The sequence below is a fragment of the Microcaecilia unicolor genome, chromosome 7 (assembly GCF_901765095.1).
Source record: "Microcaecilia unicolor chromosome 7, aMicUni1.1, whole genome shotgun sequence".
NCBI classification, from domain to species: Eukaryota; Metazoa; Chordata; class Amphibia; order Gymnophiona; family Siphonopidae; genus Microcaecilia; species Microcaecilia unicolor.
In genome coordinates this window covers 89,641,465-89,655,687 of record NC_044037.1, presented here as the reverse complement: position 1 = coordinate 89,655,687, position 14,223 = coordinate 89,641,465, and the positions used below count along the sequence as shown (strand labels likewise).

The following is a 14,223-nucleotide window of genomic DNA, read 5'->3' as shown; positions in this document are numbered from 1 at the left end:
CACTGGATGGAGTAAGGGAAGTCACAATAGCAGGGCCAGCCCAAAGCAAGATGCTGCCTGAGGCGGAGCTAACATGCCGCCCCCCCCCCCCCCCGGGCCGAGATGCCACTCTCCCATACACTGCCCTGTCTCCGGCACCCATCTTTCCCTTTACTGTGGCTGCCTGAGTATTTACAGCCAATTGACTTTTACCACAAGCCAAAAAGGCTAGCGTGGCTTTCTAAAAGGCCCCCTAAGGGCATAATGGCATATACAAGGACATGGCTGGTGCTCCCAGTTATGAACATAGGGGAAATTCTATAAATAGCAGTCAAAAATGGGCATCCAAAAAATCAGCACTAAATCTAATCTAATCCAAACCTTTTTGATACTGCTTTTAACTCCTAACCCTTATTCACTTGTTCAGAACCCTTATTTTATCATCCTCACTTTAATATTCCCTTATCTCTTGTTTGTCCTGTTTGTGTGTCCTAATTAGATTATAAGCTCTTTCGAGCAGGGACTGTCTCTTCATGTTCAAGTGTACAGCGCTACATACGTCTAGTAGCGCTATAGAAATGATAAGTAGTAGTAGTAATTTATATACCACAGAATCCAAAAATCACAGAATCCCAAAATCCAGGAAATCACTAAAAACCACCCTCTTCAAAAAGGCATACCCCAATGATCCAACGTAAACCCTTCGCCCCGCAACACAGCATGACAATGATCGTACCGGACAATATACAATCCTCATTACCTTCGACCCTCTATAACTACCTCATTCAAGCACTACATAACCATGTATTTGTTATCAACCGACCTGGCAAATGCCTTTACGGTACTATGTAAACCACATTGAGCCTGCAAATAGGTGGGAAAATGTGGGGTACAAATGTAACAAATAAATAAATAAAAAGGTCCTAAGCAGTTTACAATATTTAAAGGTTTACTATACAAAATATACACCAGAAAACACAATAACTTGAAATTTAAAAAAGAAATACAATTCATATAGATTATAGCCTAGTAATATGAACTGTCTAACCTAAGTACCAAAGGCAAATCATTCCAAACTTAAACAGAAAAAAGTACTACAAGAAGCTTTCCAGTGTTTACTGTATCTTAAACTTATAGGAGGATAGAACAGTATGCAATGATTTTTAGAACGACGTATATTATTAAAAGAAGAAGAACAAACATTCAGTTGGTTAACCAGAGAATCCGGAGAACCATAAATTGTCTTATGGATAAAACATAAAACTTTAAACAACATTCCATAAAACTTTAAACAACATTCTTACATGCTCTGCAAGCCAATGAAGATTTTTCAGCAATGGAGAAACTGTCATATTTAGCGCAACAAAAAATCATCCTAGCTGCTGTATTTTGGAGTCATTGCAATCTGGTCATTAACTTCTGTTGAAGGCCAACTATTCTGTTAAATGCTTCACTGACAGGAATATTACAAGCATAAATTGAAAAACAAGGTGGACAGACATGGTCAAGTGCATAAGGCATCCCACAGTATACATACTGTAAAGAATATCTGGAAAGAAAGACAAGAAGACAGGAGGAGCCTCCATGGAAAGTCAAAGCAAAACAGCAAAGTAGAGGCTGACAAATGCGCAAACCAATAGGGAGATGATATCAAAAACCAGTTTATTCAGAATATTCATATCAAGGACCCGACACGGTCCGTGTTTCGGTGCCAAAGCGCCTGCCTCAGGGGTCACAATCAACTTTCTCTGAGAAGAAGCTGATAGGCTTGAATAATTCCTTTATGTATGCAAGTTAATCCACAGAGAGAACAAAAGAACAGCCAACCGATCAGCAAACACCATGCTGATCGGTTGGCTGTTCTTTTGTTCTCTCTGTGGATTAACTTGCATACATAAAGGAATTATTCAAGCCTATCAGCTTCTTCTCAGAGAAAGTTGATTGTGACCCCTGAGGCAGGCGCTTTGGCGCCGAAACACGGACAGTGTCGGGTCCTTGATATGAATATTCTGAATAAACTGGTTTTTGATATCATCTCCCTATTGGTTTGCACATTTGTCAGGCTCTACTTTTGCTGTTTTGCTAAGAATATCTGGAAACCATGCCGATTTTCACACCAGACATGTCTGATGAGACCTGACACCCAAGTTAGGCACGTTGTCAGGCTGGTCGTGAGCCCTTCAGCCTAGGCCGAGGCCTAGTATAGCTTTTAGGCCAAGGCCTAGGATGGACCAAACAGGTACTATATGCCACCCCAGCTACCAAGCCCTGCACACACACACGCGACCAACTTGCACTACCAGAAAGGGGAAGATAGGGCATTCAGGCGGGCTTCACGGCCTATAGGGAACCCACTTGCTTAGAATACAGTCATACGGGCCTCACGGTGTAACCGGAACCGACTCAAACCCAGGGAAGGGAGAAAGAAAAAACGATGTGTCTCCACGGGGACTAGAGCACCAACACACTAAGTGCTCGCTAAGGACACAAGGGAAAAATGAACTAAGAGAGGTAACTATAGGAAACACGTCAGGCTGTACCCCACAGCACACAAAGGAAATGAGGAACTGAGAAATATGGATACAGAGAGCAGAGACCCCCAGCAGACAGGAGAGGGAAAAGCCAGCAAAAAATACAGAGCCAGGCTTGAGACGCACCCCGCTCAGAAAGAGCAATACACAGTAATAGCGAGGGTAGTGACAGCAAAAAAGAATTAAAACAGTCACAAGGGAAAGACTGCTCCAAACACTCAGCTGCCAGAGGCAGGCAAAATACTGCAGTCAAAGAATTTTAACCAGGCTCTGAACACACAGCTGCCATAGGCAGGAACACTGCCGGTTAACGTAAACACAGGGAAGACCCCACAGAAAGAAACAAAGGTCTGGAGTCTGCCACAAAGATACAACAAAATGCAAACACAGCACAAAGGATAACTCCAAGGGAAACAAAACAAACAACCTGGAACAGAATGATAAATGAGTTTACCACAAAGTACCACAGTCAAATAGAGGAAATCACAGGTGAGGGAAGAGGGGTAATCAGACACACGCTGGAAGCAGCAAGCACACTGAGACAGAACAACAGAGGGCTACAGCAAGGAAGGAGAAAACAAACTCCACAACACACAGAGCAAAAGCTCAAACAGTGCAAGGTAAGGCTTCAGCAAAAAACAAAGGGCATCGCCAAAGCAAGGGTTGTAGGGAAGGGTAAGCTTAAGTAGATCAGACTGACGTCAGCTCAGCCCAGATGGGCCAATCAGGAACGGTTCCAGGCATTCCCCTGTCTGACTAGCAGAGTTAAACAGAATCATAACACATGCTTACCCAGAATTCTATAACTACATGCGTAACTTTTTGGAATGCTCCTGAAATGCCCATTCCCCTCCCATGGCCACGCCCCCCCTTGGGGATACATGCTACGGGAGTTAGGTATCTTGCCTTATAGAATAGTGAACAGCCTGTTCAAATTTTAATGAGTGCCAATTAACATCAGTAATTGGTGGTTGCAACCCAGTTATTGATGGTTTAGAACTTATTAACCAATTAATTTGTCCACGTATCTCAGAAGCGTGCCCAAGTTTGGGCACCATATACAGAATCTAGGGGAAAACTTTTAAAACACTGGAGTTATATGTGTCCTTGCCGCATTTAGGCACCCAAAGGTACACCTGAACAATGGCTAGTGTAACTGCAAGGACCTAAATTTAAGGCATACCGATGCTGGGGGAGTAAGGGGAGGTCATCCCCGATTCTCTCCGGTGGTCATCTGGTTAGTTCGGGCACCTTTCTGTACCTTGGTCATAAGAAATACACGACCAGGTAAAGTCGTCTAAGTGCTTGTCAGGGACGCCCTTTTTTTTTTTCCACAGTTGAAGTCTTTTACAGTGCTCATAAATTTGACCACATTACTCCTTTTCTAGTACAGCAAAATCGACTCCCTCTGTCTTACAGAATACAATTTAAGAGTTGATCTTTACACACAAAGCTTATCATTCAGGAACTTCATCTTATCTATCATCTCTTGTACTCCCTCACCAGCCCCTTAGGGCCTTGCATTCTTCTAACTACCATGATTTGGTTATTCCATCTTTAGTTATCTTAGTCTATAGCCTTTGGTTATTTGGCTCCATTACTCTGGAATAAGCTCCTTCCAGATCTTTGGTCTGAGCCTTCTATCATCAAATTTCAAGTTAACTTCTTGGCCTTTTTTGCCATGTGTACCCAGATTTCACTGAGCAGGGTTTCTTGAGAATTATTTTTCCTTCAGCCCGTTGTTGACCCTTTGGGGTTCTCCCACCTTTTCTTTCCTTATGTTTCTCAGTATTATTGTTTCTGATTTTTATTGTTGTTTTATGCAGCCTTTCCTTTTGTTTTCTATCTTTTGTGGTTAGTGCAAGAGGTTATTTCATGCTCCTGCTCGTTTTTAAAGTTTAGAAAATCCTGAAGAGAAAACCAAAGTTCTGCAGAAAAAGCAGTACTACTACTACTACTATTTAGCATTTCTATAGCGCTACAAGGCGTACGCAGCGCTGCACAAACATAGAAGAAAGACAGTCCCTGCTCAAAGTGCTTACAATCTAATAGACAAAAAATAAAGTAATCAAATCAATTAATGTGTACAGGAAGGAGGAGAGGAGGGTAGGTGGAGGCGAGTGGTTACAAGTGGTTACGAGTCAAAAGCAATGTTAAAGAGGTGGGCTTTCAGTCTAGATTTAAAGGTGGTCAAGGATGGGGCAAGACGTAGGGGCTCAGGAAGTTTATTCCAGGCATAGGGTGCAGCGAAACAGAAGGCGCAAAGTCTGGAGTTGGCAGTAGTGGAGAAGGGAACAAATAAGAAGGATTTATCCATGGAGCGGAGTGCATGGGAAGGGGTGTAGGGAAGGACGAGTGTGGAGAGATACTGGGGAGCAGCAGAGTGAGTACATTTATAGGTTAGTAAAAGAAGTTTGAACAGGATGCGAAAACGGATAGGGAGCCAGTAAAGCGACTTGAGGAGAGGGGTAGTATGAGTAAAGCGACCCTGGCGGAAGACGAGACGGGCAGCAGAGTTTTGAACCGATTGGAGAGGGGAGAGGTGACTAAGTGGGAGACCAGCAAGAAGCAGATTGCAGTAGTCTAAACGAGAGGTGATAAGGGTGTGGACGAGGGCTTTGGTAGAGTGCTCGGAAAGAAAGGGGCGGATTTTACGGATGTTGTAAAGAAAGAAACGACAGGTCTTGGCGATCTGCTGGATATGAGTAGAGAAGGAGAGAGAAGAGTCAAAGATGACCCCAAGGTTTCGAGCTGAGGAGACAGGGAGAATGAGAGAGCCATCAACAGAAATAGAAAATGGGGGGAGTGGGGAGGTGGGTTTGGGGGGAAAAATGAGAAGCTCGGTTTTGGTCATGTTTAATTTCAGGTGGCATTGAGACATCCAGACAGCAATGTCAGACAAGCACGCTGAAACTTTGGTTTGGATGCAAGGTGAGATATCAGGGGTAGAAAGTTAGATTTGGGAGTCATCAGCATAGAGATGGTAGGAAAAGCCATGGGATGAGATTAATGAACCAAGGGAAGAAGTGTAAATAGAAAAGAGGAGGGGACCAAGAACAGAACCCTGAGGTACGCCGACAGGCAGAGGGATAGAAGTAGAAGAGGATCCACCAGAGTGAACACTGAAGGTGCGGAGGGTGAGGTAGGAAGAGAACCAGGAAAGGACAGAGCCCTGGAATCCAAGTGAGGACAGGGTATCGAGGAGTATGCTATGATCAACAGTGTCAAAAGCAGCGGAAAGATCAAGAAGGATGAGGATGGAATAGAGACCTCTGGATTTAGCCAGTAATAGGTCATTGGAGACTTTAGTAAGCGCAGTTTCGGTTGAGTGGAGAGGGCAAAAACCAGATTGTAGTGGGTCAAGAATAGCATGTGAGGAGAGAAAATCAAGGCAGTACAGTCCATATAAGCAGAACAGCCGTCTTCAAAAGTTAAAGGGCTTTTATTCTGGCCACTTTAAAAACACAACCCGACGTGGCCACGTTTTGCCTCTCTAGAGGCTGCATCAGGGGTTAACAACCATTAGGGTCCCAAAGGGCACAAACACCTAATAGTTAGTAGATTAGTCCAAACCAAAAGTAGCAAAGAAAACGGCTCAGCAGCTAGCAGCAGGATTCTCACACAAAAAGAGTGTCTCCTCTCTCAATAGAAGACAATATTGAGAGCGGAGAAGACACTCTTTTTGTGTGAGAATCCCGCTGCTAGCTGCTGAGCTGTTTTCTTTGCTGCTTTTGGTTTGGCCTAATCTACTATTAGGTGTTTGTGAGCTTTGGGACCCTAATGGTTGTTAACCCCTGACGCAGCCTCTAGAAAGGCAAAATGTGGCCACGTTGGGTTGTGTTTTAAAGTGGCCAGAATAAAAGCCTTTTAACGTTTGAAGAAGTGTGTTCTGCTTTTGTGGACTGCACTGCGTTTTTATAGGTCATACTTTTCATTAAGTATTCCTACTGTTGGTCCTCATAATGGTCTTACCTGAATGTGTGGATTATAAATCTTGCAAATATATAAATTGATGAATTAATTAGTACAGATTATAATGCAGAAAATACATGCTAAGCTGTACCAAAGCATATCACACCTGCAAGTAACATGCAAGTTTTACACGTTTGCCCAATGAGTAACAAAACTGGTAACGCAGGATAGGCAGCATTACTAATATTGGGGACAATATAACCAGCTATCCGCTAAGCGATAACCGACAATATTTAGCAGGAGATAGCCGGCTATCTCCCGCTGACTATTGCCGCTCCTGGCCAGTTAAATGGTTTTAAATATCGGAGGGATTGTGCCCAATCACTGCATAGTCCTTAGATTTGGCAATTTTGTACAAGTCCAGTTTCATTTATTTTGCTTCTCTCCTCCTCCAGGTAAGAATCCTGGGGGAGGGAGAGGATCCACAGTCCCCATAATCAGCAGCTTTTGGACTGGCGCTTTTCTCACTCACCTCTACCTGCTGACAGATCTGGATCAATTTGGCCATCTGGTTTTCAAGTTCACTGTTGCGCTTCACCAAGTTGCTGAGGTTCATCTCCAGAGTTTGCTGTCACCAGAGAATGGAAACAAAAGGACAAAAAAAAAAAAGCAGTACATCAGCATGAGCAGCACAGATGAGATACCAAAGCTGAAATCTGAATTTATGAGTAGCTTAGATCAGAAAGATATTTGTCTCAGGTCTATAGACTTAACCAATGTCACTGGACAGAGAGGATCTCTTTCCTCTGTAATTTGCATAAGCAGGAGAAATGAGACCCCAAAGTAGAAATGTGAATTCTGAGCAGCTTATATCACAACGATGCATGCACAACTGCTTATTAACGCCAAAAATTAAACGTGCGATAAGAAAAAATTTTTAAAACTCTTTGTCCTGGCGATATGGGCGCACACCAAATCCAAAATTACCACCAGAGGGGCAAGCTAGCCTGGCGGTAGTCTCGTTTTGGCGCACGCTGCATGTGCATAGAGCCTTCCGCGCCATTGTAAAAGGTCCCCAAGGCAACTTACAAAATCAGTCTCAAAAAGGGTAATTTTATAACAGGATGCGTAGGATAAGAGGGTAAGAAGGGGCCTATTTTATACAATACTAATGTTAAGTAGCAGGAATAGGAATTTACACTAGCCCTAGGGTAGGTGTAAATGTCCACACCAATATAGGTCATGTGTGCATGTAAATTAAAGTGTTTCATAATCTAGGTGCATGCTTAGGGGCTCCACCCAAATTCCACTTCAGAGCATGCCCACCATCAAAATACATGCCATCATATCATGGAGCGTGCTTTGCATCTAGTCGGTATTCTGTAAGGGTTCATTTACTAGCGTATGTTGATACATCCACATATAAATTATTAAGATACAGCAAAGTAGGCACGTACTTCATCATTTAAAGTATACTCCCCCTTATGGAATTTCCCACAAAATGCTTATGGAGTTGTGGAAACGTGTCTTCATCCCACTGTACTTACCCTTTCATTAAGAAAAACAACACTGTTCAATATTTTACAACTCTGCATTCTTTTACCTGTTTTCAATAGGGTCAGTATTTAGTGACAACAGTCAAAGTATTTCTTTAAATGCCAGTGACAATAGTTAAATATTATGGGGTCCTTTTACAGAGCTGTCTTTCCCGCGCACTAAGGCCTTTTCTACAGCAGCTAGAAAATGGCTGATTTTCCATTTTCTGAATCAATGGCCATAAGGTAATGTTGCCATTAGCACATAGCCATTAATAAAAATTAGTGCATGAGCCCTTATCGCCACCTATTTTGTAGGCAATAAGGGCTCATGTACCAATTCTGTGCTAATTAATTAGTGCATGGCAATGCCAACATAGTAACTGATTAGCACAGAAACACCTACTCTCTGCCTCCTAGAAACGCCCCCTTGGCCAAAAAAGTATATATATTTTTTAGAGCATGCACATTCGGAACTTATCATGGGATGCCCCAGTGACCCTGTGGTAAGCCATTTTTAAGCTGCAGTAAGCTCAATTTACTGCTTACCGCAGCTTACCAAAAGGACACCAAAGTATTTATATATATATTTGCTACTGACCACTGCCACCACTATCCATTTAGTTTAGGTGTTTCAGTAAACTTAAATTAAACACAGTGGGCCTGATATTTAGACCACTGGAGGAAAACTGGCTAATTCCTGTGGTCGGCAGTCAGCTCGGATATTCAGAGCTGGGCTGTTTCCGGTGACCAGCTTTGAATATCCGGGTGTTTTTTGGCCGGTTTAAATTTAACCGGCCAAGCCGATATTCAGCGCTGGCTGGTTACGTTTAAAACAGCCAAAGATAGGTCTGCTGTTTTGGCGACCAAATTTGGCTGCCAAACGTAGCCGGTGATTGCTCTAACTGGCAATATTCAGCGGGAGATAACCGGCTATCTCTGCTGAATATTGCCAGGCAGCTAAATGCCATTTAACCAGCCAGGAGCCATTCCTGGCTGGTTAGATGGTTTTAAATTTTGTGGGGACTATATGCACTGCGAGGTAGATTCAAGAAAGGTCTCCAAAATTTAGGCACCAATCACTTGGACGCTAAGTGTCAGTTCTGTAATGGTAGCTCTGCATGGATCTGCGGTTATAGAATACTTTTCTGAAAACTCTTCATTGGCTTCCAGTGCATGCAAGAGTGAGGTTTAAAGCTTTATGTTTTATTCATAAGGCAATTTATGGTTCTGCTCCTGATTCTTTGGTTAATCAGTTGAAATTTTCTTCTTGTAATAACATACGTCGCTCCAAGAACCACTATTTACTTTTCTATCCCTCTCCTATTGGTTTAAGATATAGTAAACATTGGAAAGCTTCTTTTTCTATTTTCTCTGTCTCAGTTTGGAATGATCTACCTTTGTTATTTAGGTTAGATTCTTCATAATATTCTTTCAGGAGAAGATGGAAAACTTCTCTCTTTGCATTTTTTTTTCATTTGAGATTATTGTGTTTTGGTCTATGTTTTGTATAGCAGGTCTTGAAATATAGACTACGCGCATCTCCACATGCGCAAGTGCCTTCCTGCCCGCCATGAGAGTGCGGAACCATCAGTACAATATTATAGCATACTACAAAAAGGAGACAACTCCAAGGGGAGGTGGGAGGGTATGTGAGAATGGCCTGCTGTCCTCAGAGAGCACCTGCTACAGGTAAGTAGCTTTGCTTTCTCAGAGAACAAGCAGGCCATATTCTCACATGTGGGAATCTCTAGCTACCAGGCTCACCGAAAACAACAACCATCAATCAATTGGACCTCGCAATGGCAAAGACAAAATAGTAATTTACCTATATATAATTGTGTGAGATTGCAGCCTGGAACAGAACAAAATGAGCCTAGGGGGGGTGGAGTTGGATTCTAGACCCCAAACAAATTCTGCAGAACTGTCTGTCTAAACCGACTATTGTGTCAGGTATCCTGTTCCTGGCAGTAGTGTGATGTGAATGTGTGGGCTGAAGACCATATCACAGCCTTGCAAATTTCTTCAATGGAGGGTGTCCTCAAGTGGGCTACCGATGCAGCCATGGCTCTGACACTGTGGGTGGACTGTCTGTAGGACCTAGTCTGTTCCAAATAAAAGGCCAGTGCTCACTTGCAGTCCAAGGTGTGCAGTGTGCTTTTGCCAGGATAGGCATGTGGTTGGGAAAGAACATTGGAAAAACAATTCACTGGTTCAGATGCAACCCCAACACAATCTTAGGCAGGAACTTAAGGTGCGTGCAAAGAACTACTTTGTTATGCTGAACTTTAGTGTAAGGTGAATCTGCTACTAGGCCTTGATGCTCACTGATCCTGTGAGCTGAAGTGACAGCCACCAAAAATAGGACCTTCCAGGTCAAGTAATTCAGATGACAGGAATCCAGCAGTTCAAAAGGAGCTTCCATCACCTGGGTGAGTATGACATTGAGGTCCCATGACACAAATGGAGGTTTGACAGGGGGCTTTGTGAAAAGCAAACCTCTCATGAAGAAAACAACTAGAGGCTGTCCAGAGATGGGCTTACCCTCTACACAGTGATGGCAAGCACTAATTGCACTAAGGTGAACCCTTACAGAGTTGGGTTTGAGACCAGATTCAGAAAGGTGTAGAAGGTATTCAAGCAGAATCTGTATAGGGCAAGTAAGGGGATCTAGGGTTTTGACCTCCCACCAGATGGCAAACCTCTTCCACTTGAAAGAGTAACACCTCTTTATGGAATCTTTCCTGGAAACCAGCAATACCTGGGAGGTACCCTCAGGAGGATGCAAAGAAGCAAATTCTAAGCTCTCAATATCCAGGCCATGAGGGCCAGAGACTGGAGGTTGGGATGCAGAAGAGATCCCCTTTTCTGTGTGATGAGAGTGGGAAAATACTCCAATCTCTAAGGTTCTTTGGAGGACAACTCCAGAAGAAGAGGGAAACAAATTTGCCTGGGCCAATATGGCACGATCAGGATAATGGTTTTGTGGTCTTGCTTGAGTTTCAGCAAAGTCTTCCTCACCAGAGGGATGGGAGGATATGCATACAGAAGACCTGACCCCTGATGAATAAGGTTGTGGGCCTGGAGTCTGGAACAGAACTGAGGGACTTTGTGATTGAGTTGAGTGGCAAAGAGGTCCACCAAGAGAGTGCCCCACACTTGGAAGATCTTGCGGCGCAATGCCCATGTTGAGTGACCACTCGTGTAGTTGCACGACCTTGCTCAGTCTATCAGCCAAGCTGTTGGACTTGGTCGCCAGGTCAGTGGCCCTGAGAAGCATCCCATGCTGAACTGCCCACTGCCACATCCGGATAGTCTCTGACACTGAGTGTGATCCAGTACCGCCCTGCCTGTTGGTGTAGTACACTACAACCTGATTGTCTGTTTGAATGAGTACAATTTGGTTGGACAGCCAATCTCTGAAATCCTTTAGAGCATTCCAGATTGCCCATAGCTCCAAGAGGTTGATCTGAATATCTGATTTCTGAGATGACCAAGCACCCTTGGTGTAAATCCCATCTACATGACCCCCCCCCCCCCACCACCACCACCACCACAGGTGGGATGCATCTGTCGTCAGCACCTTCTGGGGCTGAGGAAATTGAAATGGAAGTCCCACAGTCAAATTGGACCGGTGTCCCACCAAAGGAGAGATTGAATCAACTCGTGTTACTAGGATGACATCCACTAGGTTCCCCGAGGCTTGGCACCACTGGGAAGCTAGGGTCCACTGAGCAGATCTCATGTGAAGATGTGTCATGAGCATGACATGGACAGTGGAGACCATTTGGCTCGTTTTTAAAAGAGAAGGACGTCCATCTTTTGACATAAATCGGAAGATGGACATCCTTCTCCCAGGGACATTCAAATCAGTATAATTGAAAGCTGATTTTGGATGTCCCCAACTGCACTCCGTCGCAGGGATGGCCAAAGTTCAAGGGGGCATGTCAGAGGCATAGTGAAGGCGGGACTTGGGTGTGACTAACACTTGGACGTCCTTAACCTATAATAGAAAAAAAGAAGGACGTCCCTGATGAACACTTGAATATTTTCACATGAACCTGTTTTTATTATGACTAAGGCACAAAAAGGTGCCCGAACTGACCAGATGACCACTGGAGAGAATTGGGGATGACCTCCCATTACTCCCCCAGTGGTCACTAACCCCCTCCCACCTTCAAAAAACATCTTTCAAAATATGTCTTGTCAGCCTCTATGCCAACCTCAGATGTCATACTCAGGTCCATGACAACAGTATGCAGGTCCCTGGAGCAGTTTTAGTGGGTGAGGGCACTTCAGACAGGCGGACCCAGCACCATCCCCCTCACCTCCTGTTACGTTTGTGGAGGAAAAAGCGAGCCCTCGAAAACCCACCACAAACCCACTGTACCCACATCTAGGTGCCCCCCTTCACCCGTAAGGGCTATGGTAGTGGTGTACAGTTGGGGGTAGTGGGTTTTGGGGGGGCTCAGCACACAAGGTAAGGGAGCTATGTACCTGGGAGCAATTTCTGAAGTCCACTGCAGTGCCGCCTAGGGTGCCCGGTTGGTGTCAGGGGGACCAGTGCACTACAAATGCTGGCTCCTCTCATGACCAAATGGCTTGCATTTGGTCGTTTCTGACATGGGTGTCATTGGTTTCGAAAATCACTGAAAATCAGAAATGTCCATGTCTAGGGACGTCCATCTCTAAGGACGACCAAATTTAAGGATTTGGATGTCCCTGACAGTATTTTCGAAACGAAAGATGGACGTCCATCTTGTTTCGAATATACGGGTTTCCCCGTCCCTGGATCGGGACGTTTTGCAAGGACATCCAAATCGAAACGTGGACGTCCCTTTCGAAAATGCCCCTCCATGTGGCCTAAGAATCCCAACATCTTCCAAGCTGTGACCTTCTGGTTGGCTCAGACCTAAGTGGCAAGAGTGACAAGTGTGTCCACCCTTGGAACAGGAAGAAAATCCTGCACCTGTTGTGTGTCTAGCAGGGCTCTGATGAACTCCAATTGCTGAATGGGATGGAGATGGGACTTGGGGTATTTTAAAACAAACCCTATAGCTCTAACACCCAAATAGTTCTCTGCATGGACACCTGAGCACCGTCATTCAATGTGCTCATCATCAGCCAATTGTCCAGATAGCGGAACACACGGCCTCCCAGCCTGCATAGTGACGCTGTAACTACTGCAAGACACTTGGTAAAAACCATGGGAACTGACAAGAGGCCAAAAGGCAGCACGCAGTACTGGAAGTGATGTGACCCCAGCTGAAATTGAAATTTCCTCTGACCTAGAAGTATCGAAATGTTGAGTGTAAGCATCCTTTAAGTCCAGAGTGCATAGCCAATCATTTTCCTGAATCATGGGGAGAAGCGTGACCAAGGAAACCATCCTGAACTTTTCTTTGGCCAGGAATTTGTTCAGAGCCCTTAGGTCTATATGGGACACATCCCCCCTGTGTTCTTGGGCACAAGGAAGTACCTAGAATAGAATCCCTGCCCTTCTGGTGAAACAGGCTCAATCGCATAGCCACGACTACTAATAACAGGCGGACCAGAACCCAGTGCTTACCTTACATCATACCCAGAAGTGAGGGGGGGGGGGGGGGGTAACAATTGGCGTAGACTGACGTTCACTAAGGAAAAAGAAATTCATTCCGAATGGGTAGTGATTCATCTGGAGGCGGGGTTTGATTTTCTTTTCTTTTGCTCAAGACAAATATAAAAAATTGGAAATGAAAAAAGTGAGGAGATGATAGTAGTGAATGTGTCTGAGTTAGAATGGGAGTGTTGGTGCAATATTGGGGACAATATGTGTATCTTCTTGGGCAGGACAGGGACCGACAGAGGGGACTCCCTGTTCTTCACCTGAACATCTTTCAGGATCCGGTAAAGAGGGACCATCACAGCCTGTCTAGGAGGAGATTCATGTCCAGGATCTCGAACATCTCAGCCCTGGGCTCATCCTCTATCTCCAAACAAATGGAAATGGCAGCCGCCGTTTGCAGCACAACACCTTGGAAGGGAAGTCATTCTGATAGAGACTTCTCCATTTCCTCTGGAGGGGAGTGGTCAGATGGGATGCCATAGAACTCCCACGAACACTCAATGTTGTTGGCAAAAAACTCCTCATGGGACGGCCAACACTGAGCCTGCCTTGAATCTGAGGAGCCATGTCCTCGAGAAGGGCATCGAGGAGTGGGTTCCAACCTTTACTCCAGCGAAACTTTCTCCACTGATGTCAAGGGAGTGCCCACATGGGCAGCTGT

General features: G+C 44.5%; 1 protein-coding gene across 1 annotated transcript in view; it reads right to left on the bottom strand.

Moving 5' to 3' along the window:
* MID2 (midline 2) overlaps positions 1 to 14,223 on the bottom strand; it is a 721,370-nt gene that overhangs the window by 310,689 nt on the left and 396,458 nt on the right. The window contains exon 3 of the mRNA XM_030209458.1: positions 6,955 to 7,050. Coding sequence (XP_030065318.1) covers positions 6,955 to 7,050 — 96 coding nt within the window. The remainder of the gene's footprint in view (positions 1 to 6,954; positions 7,051 to 14,223) is intronic.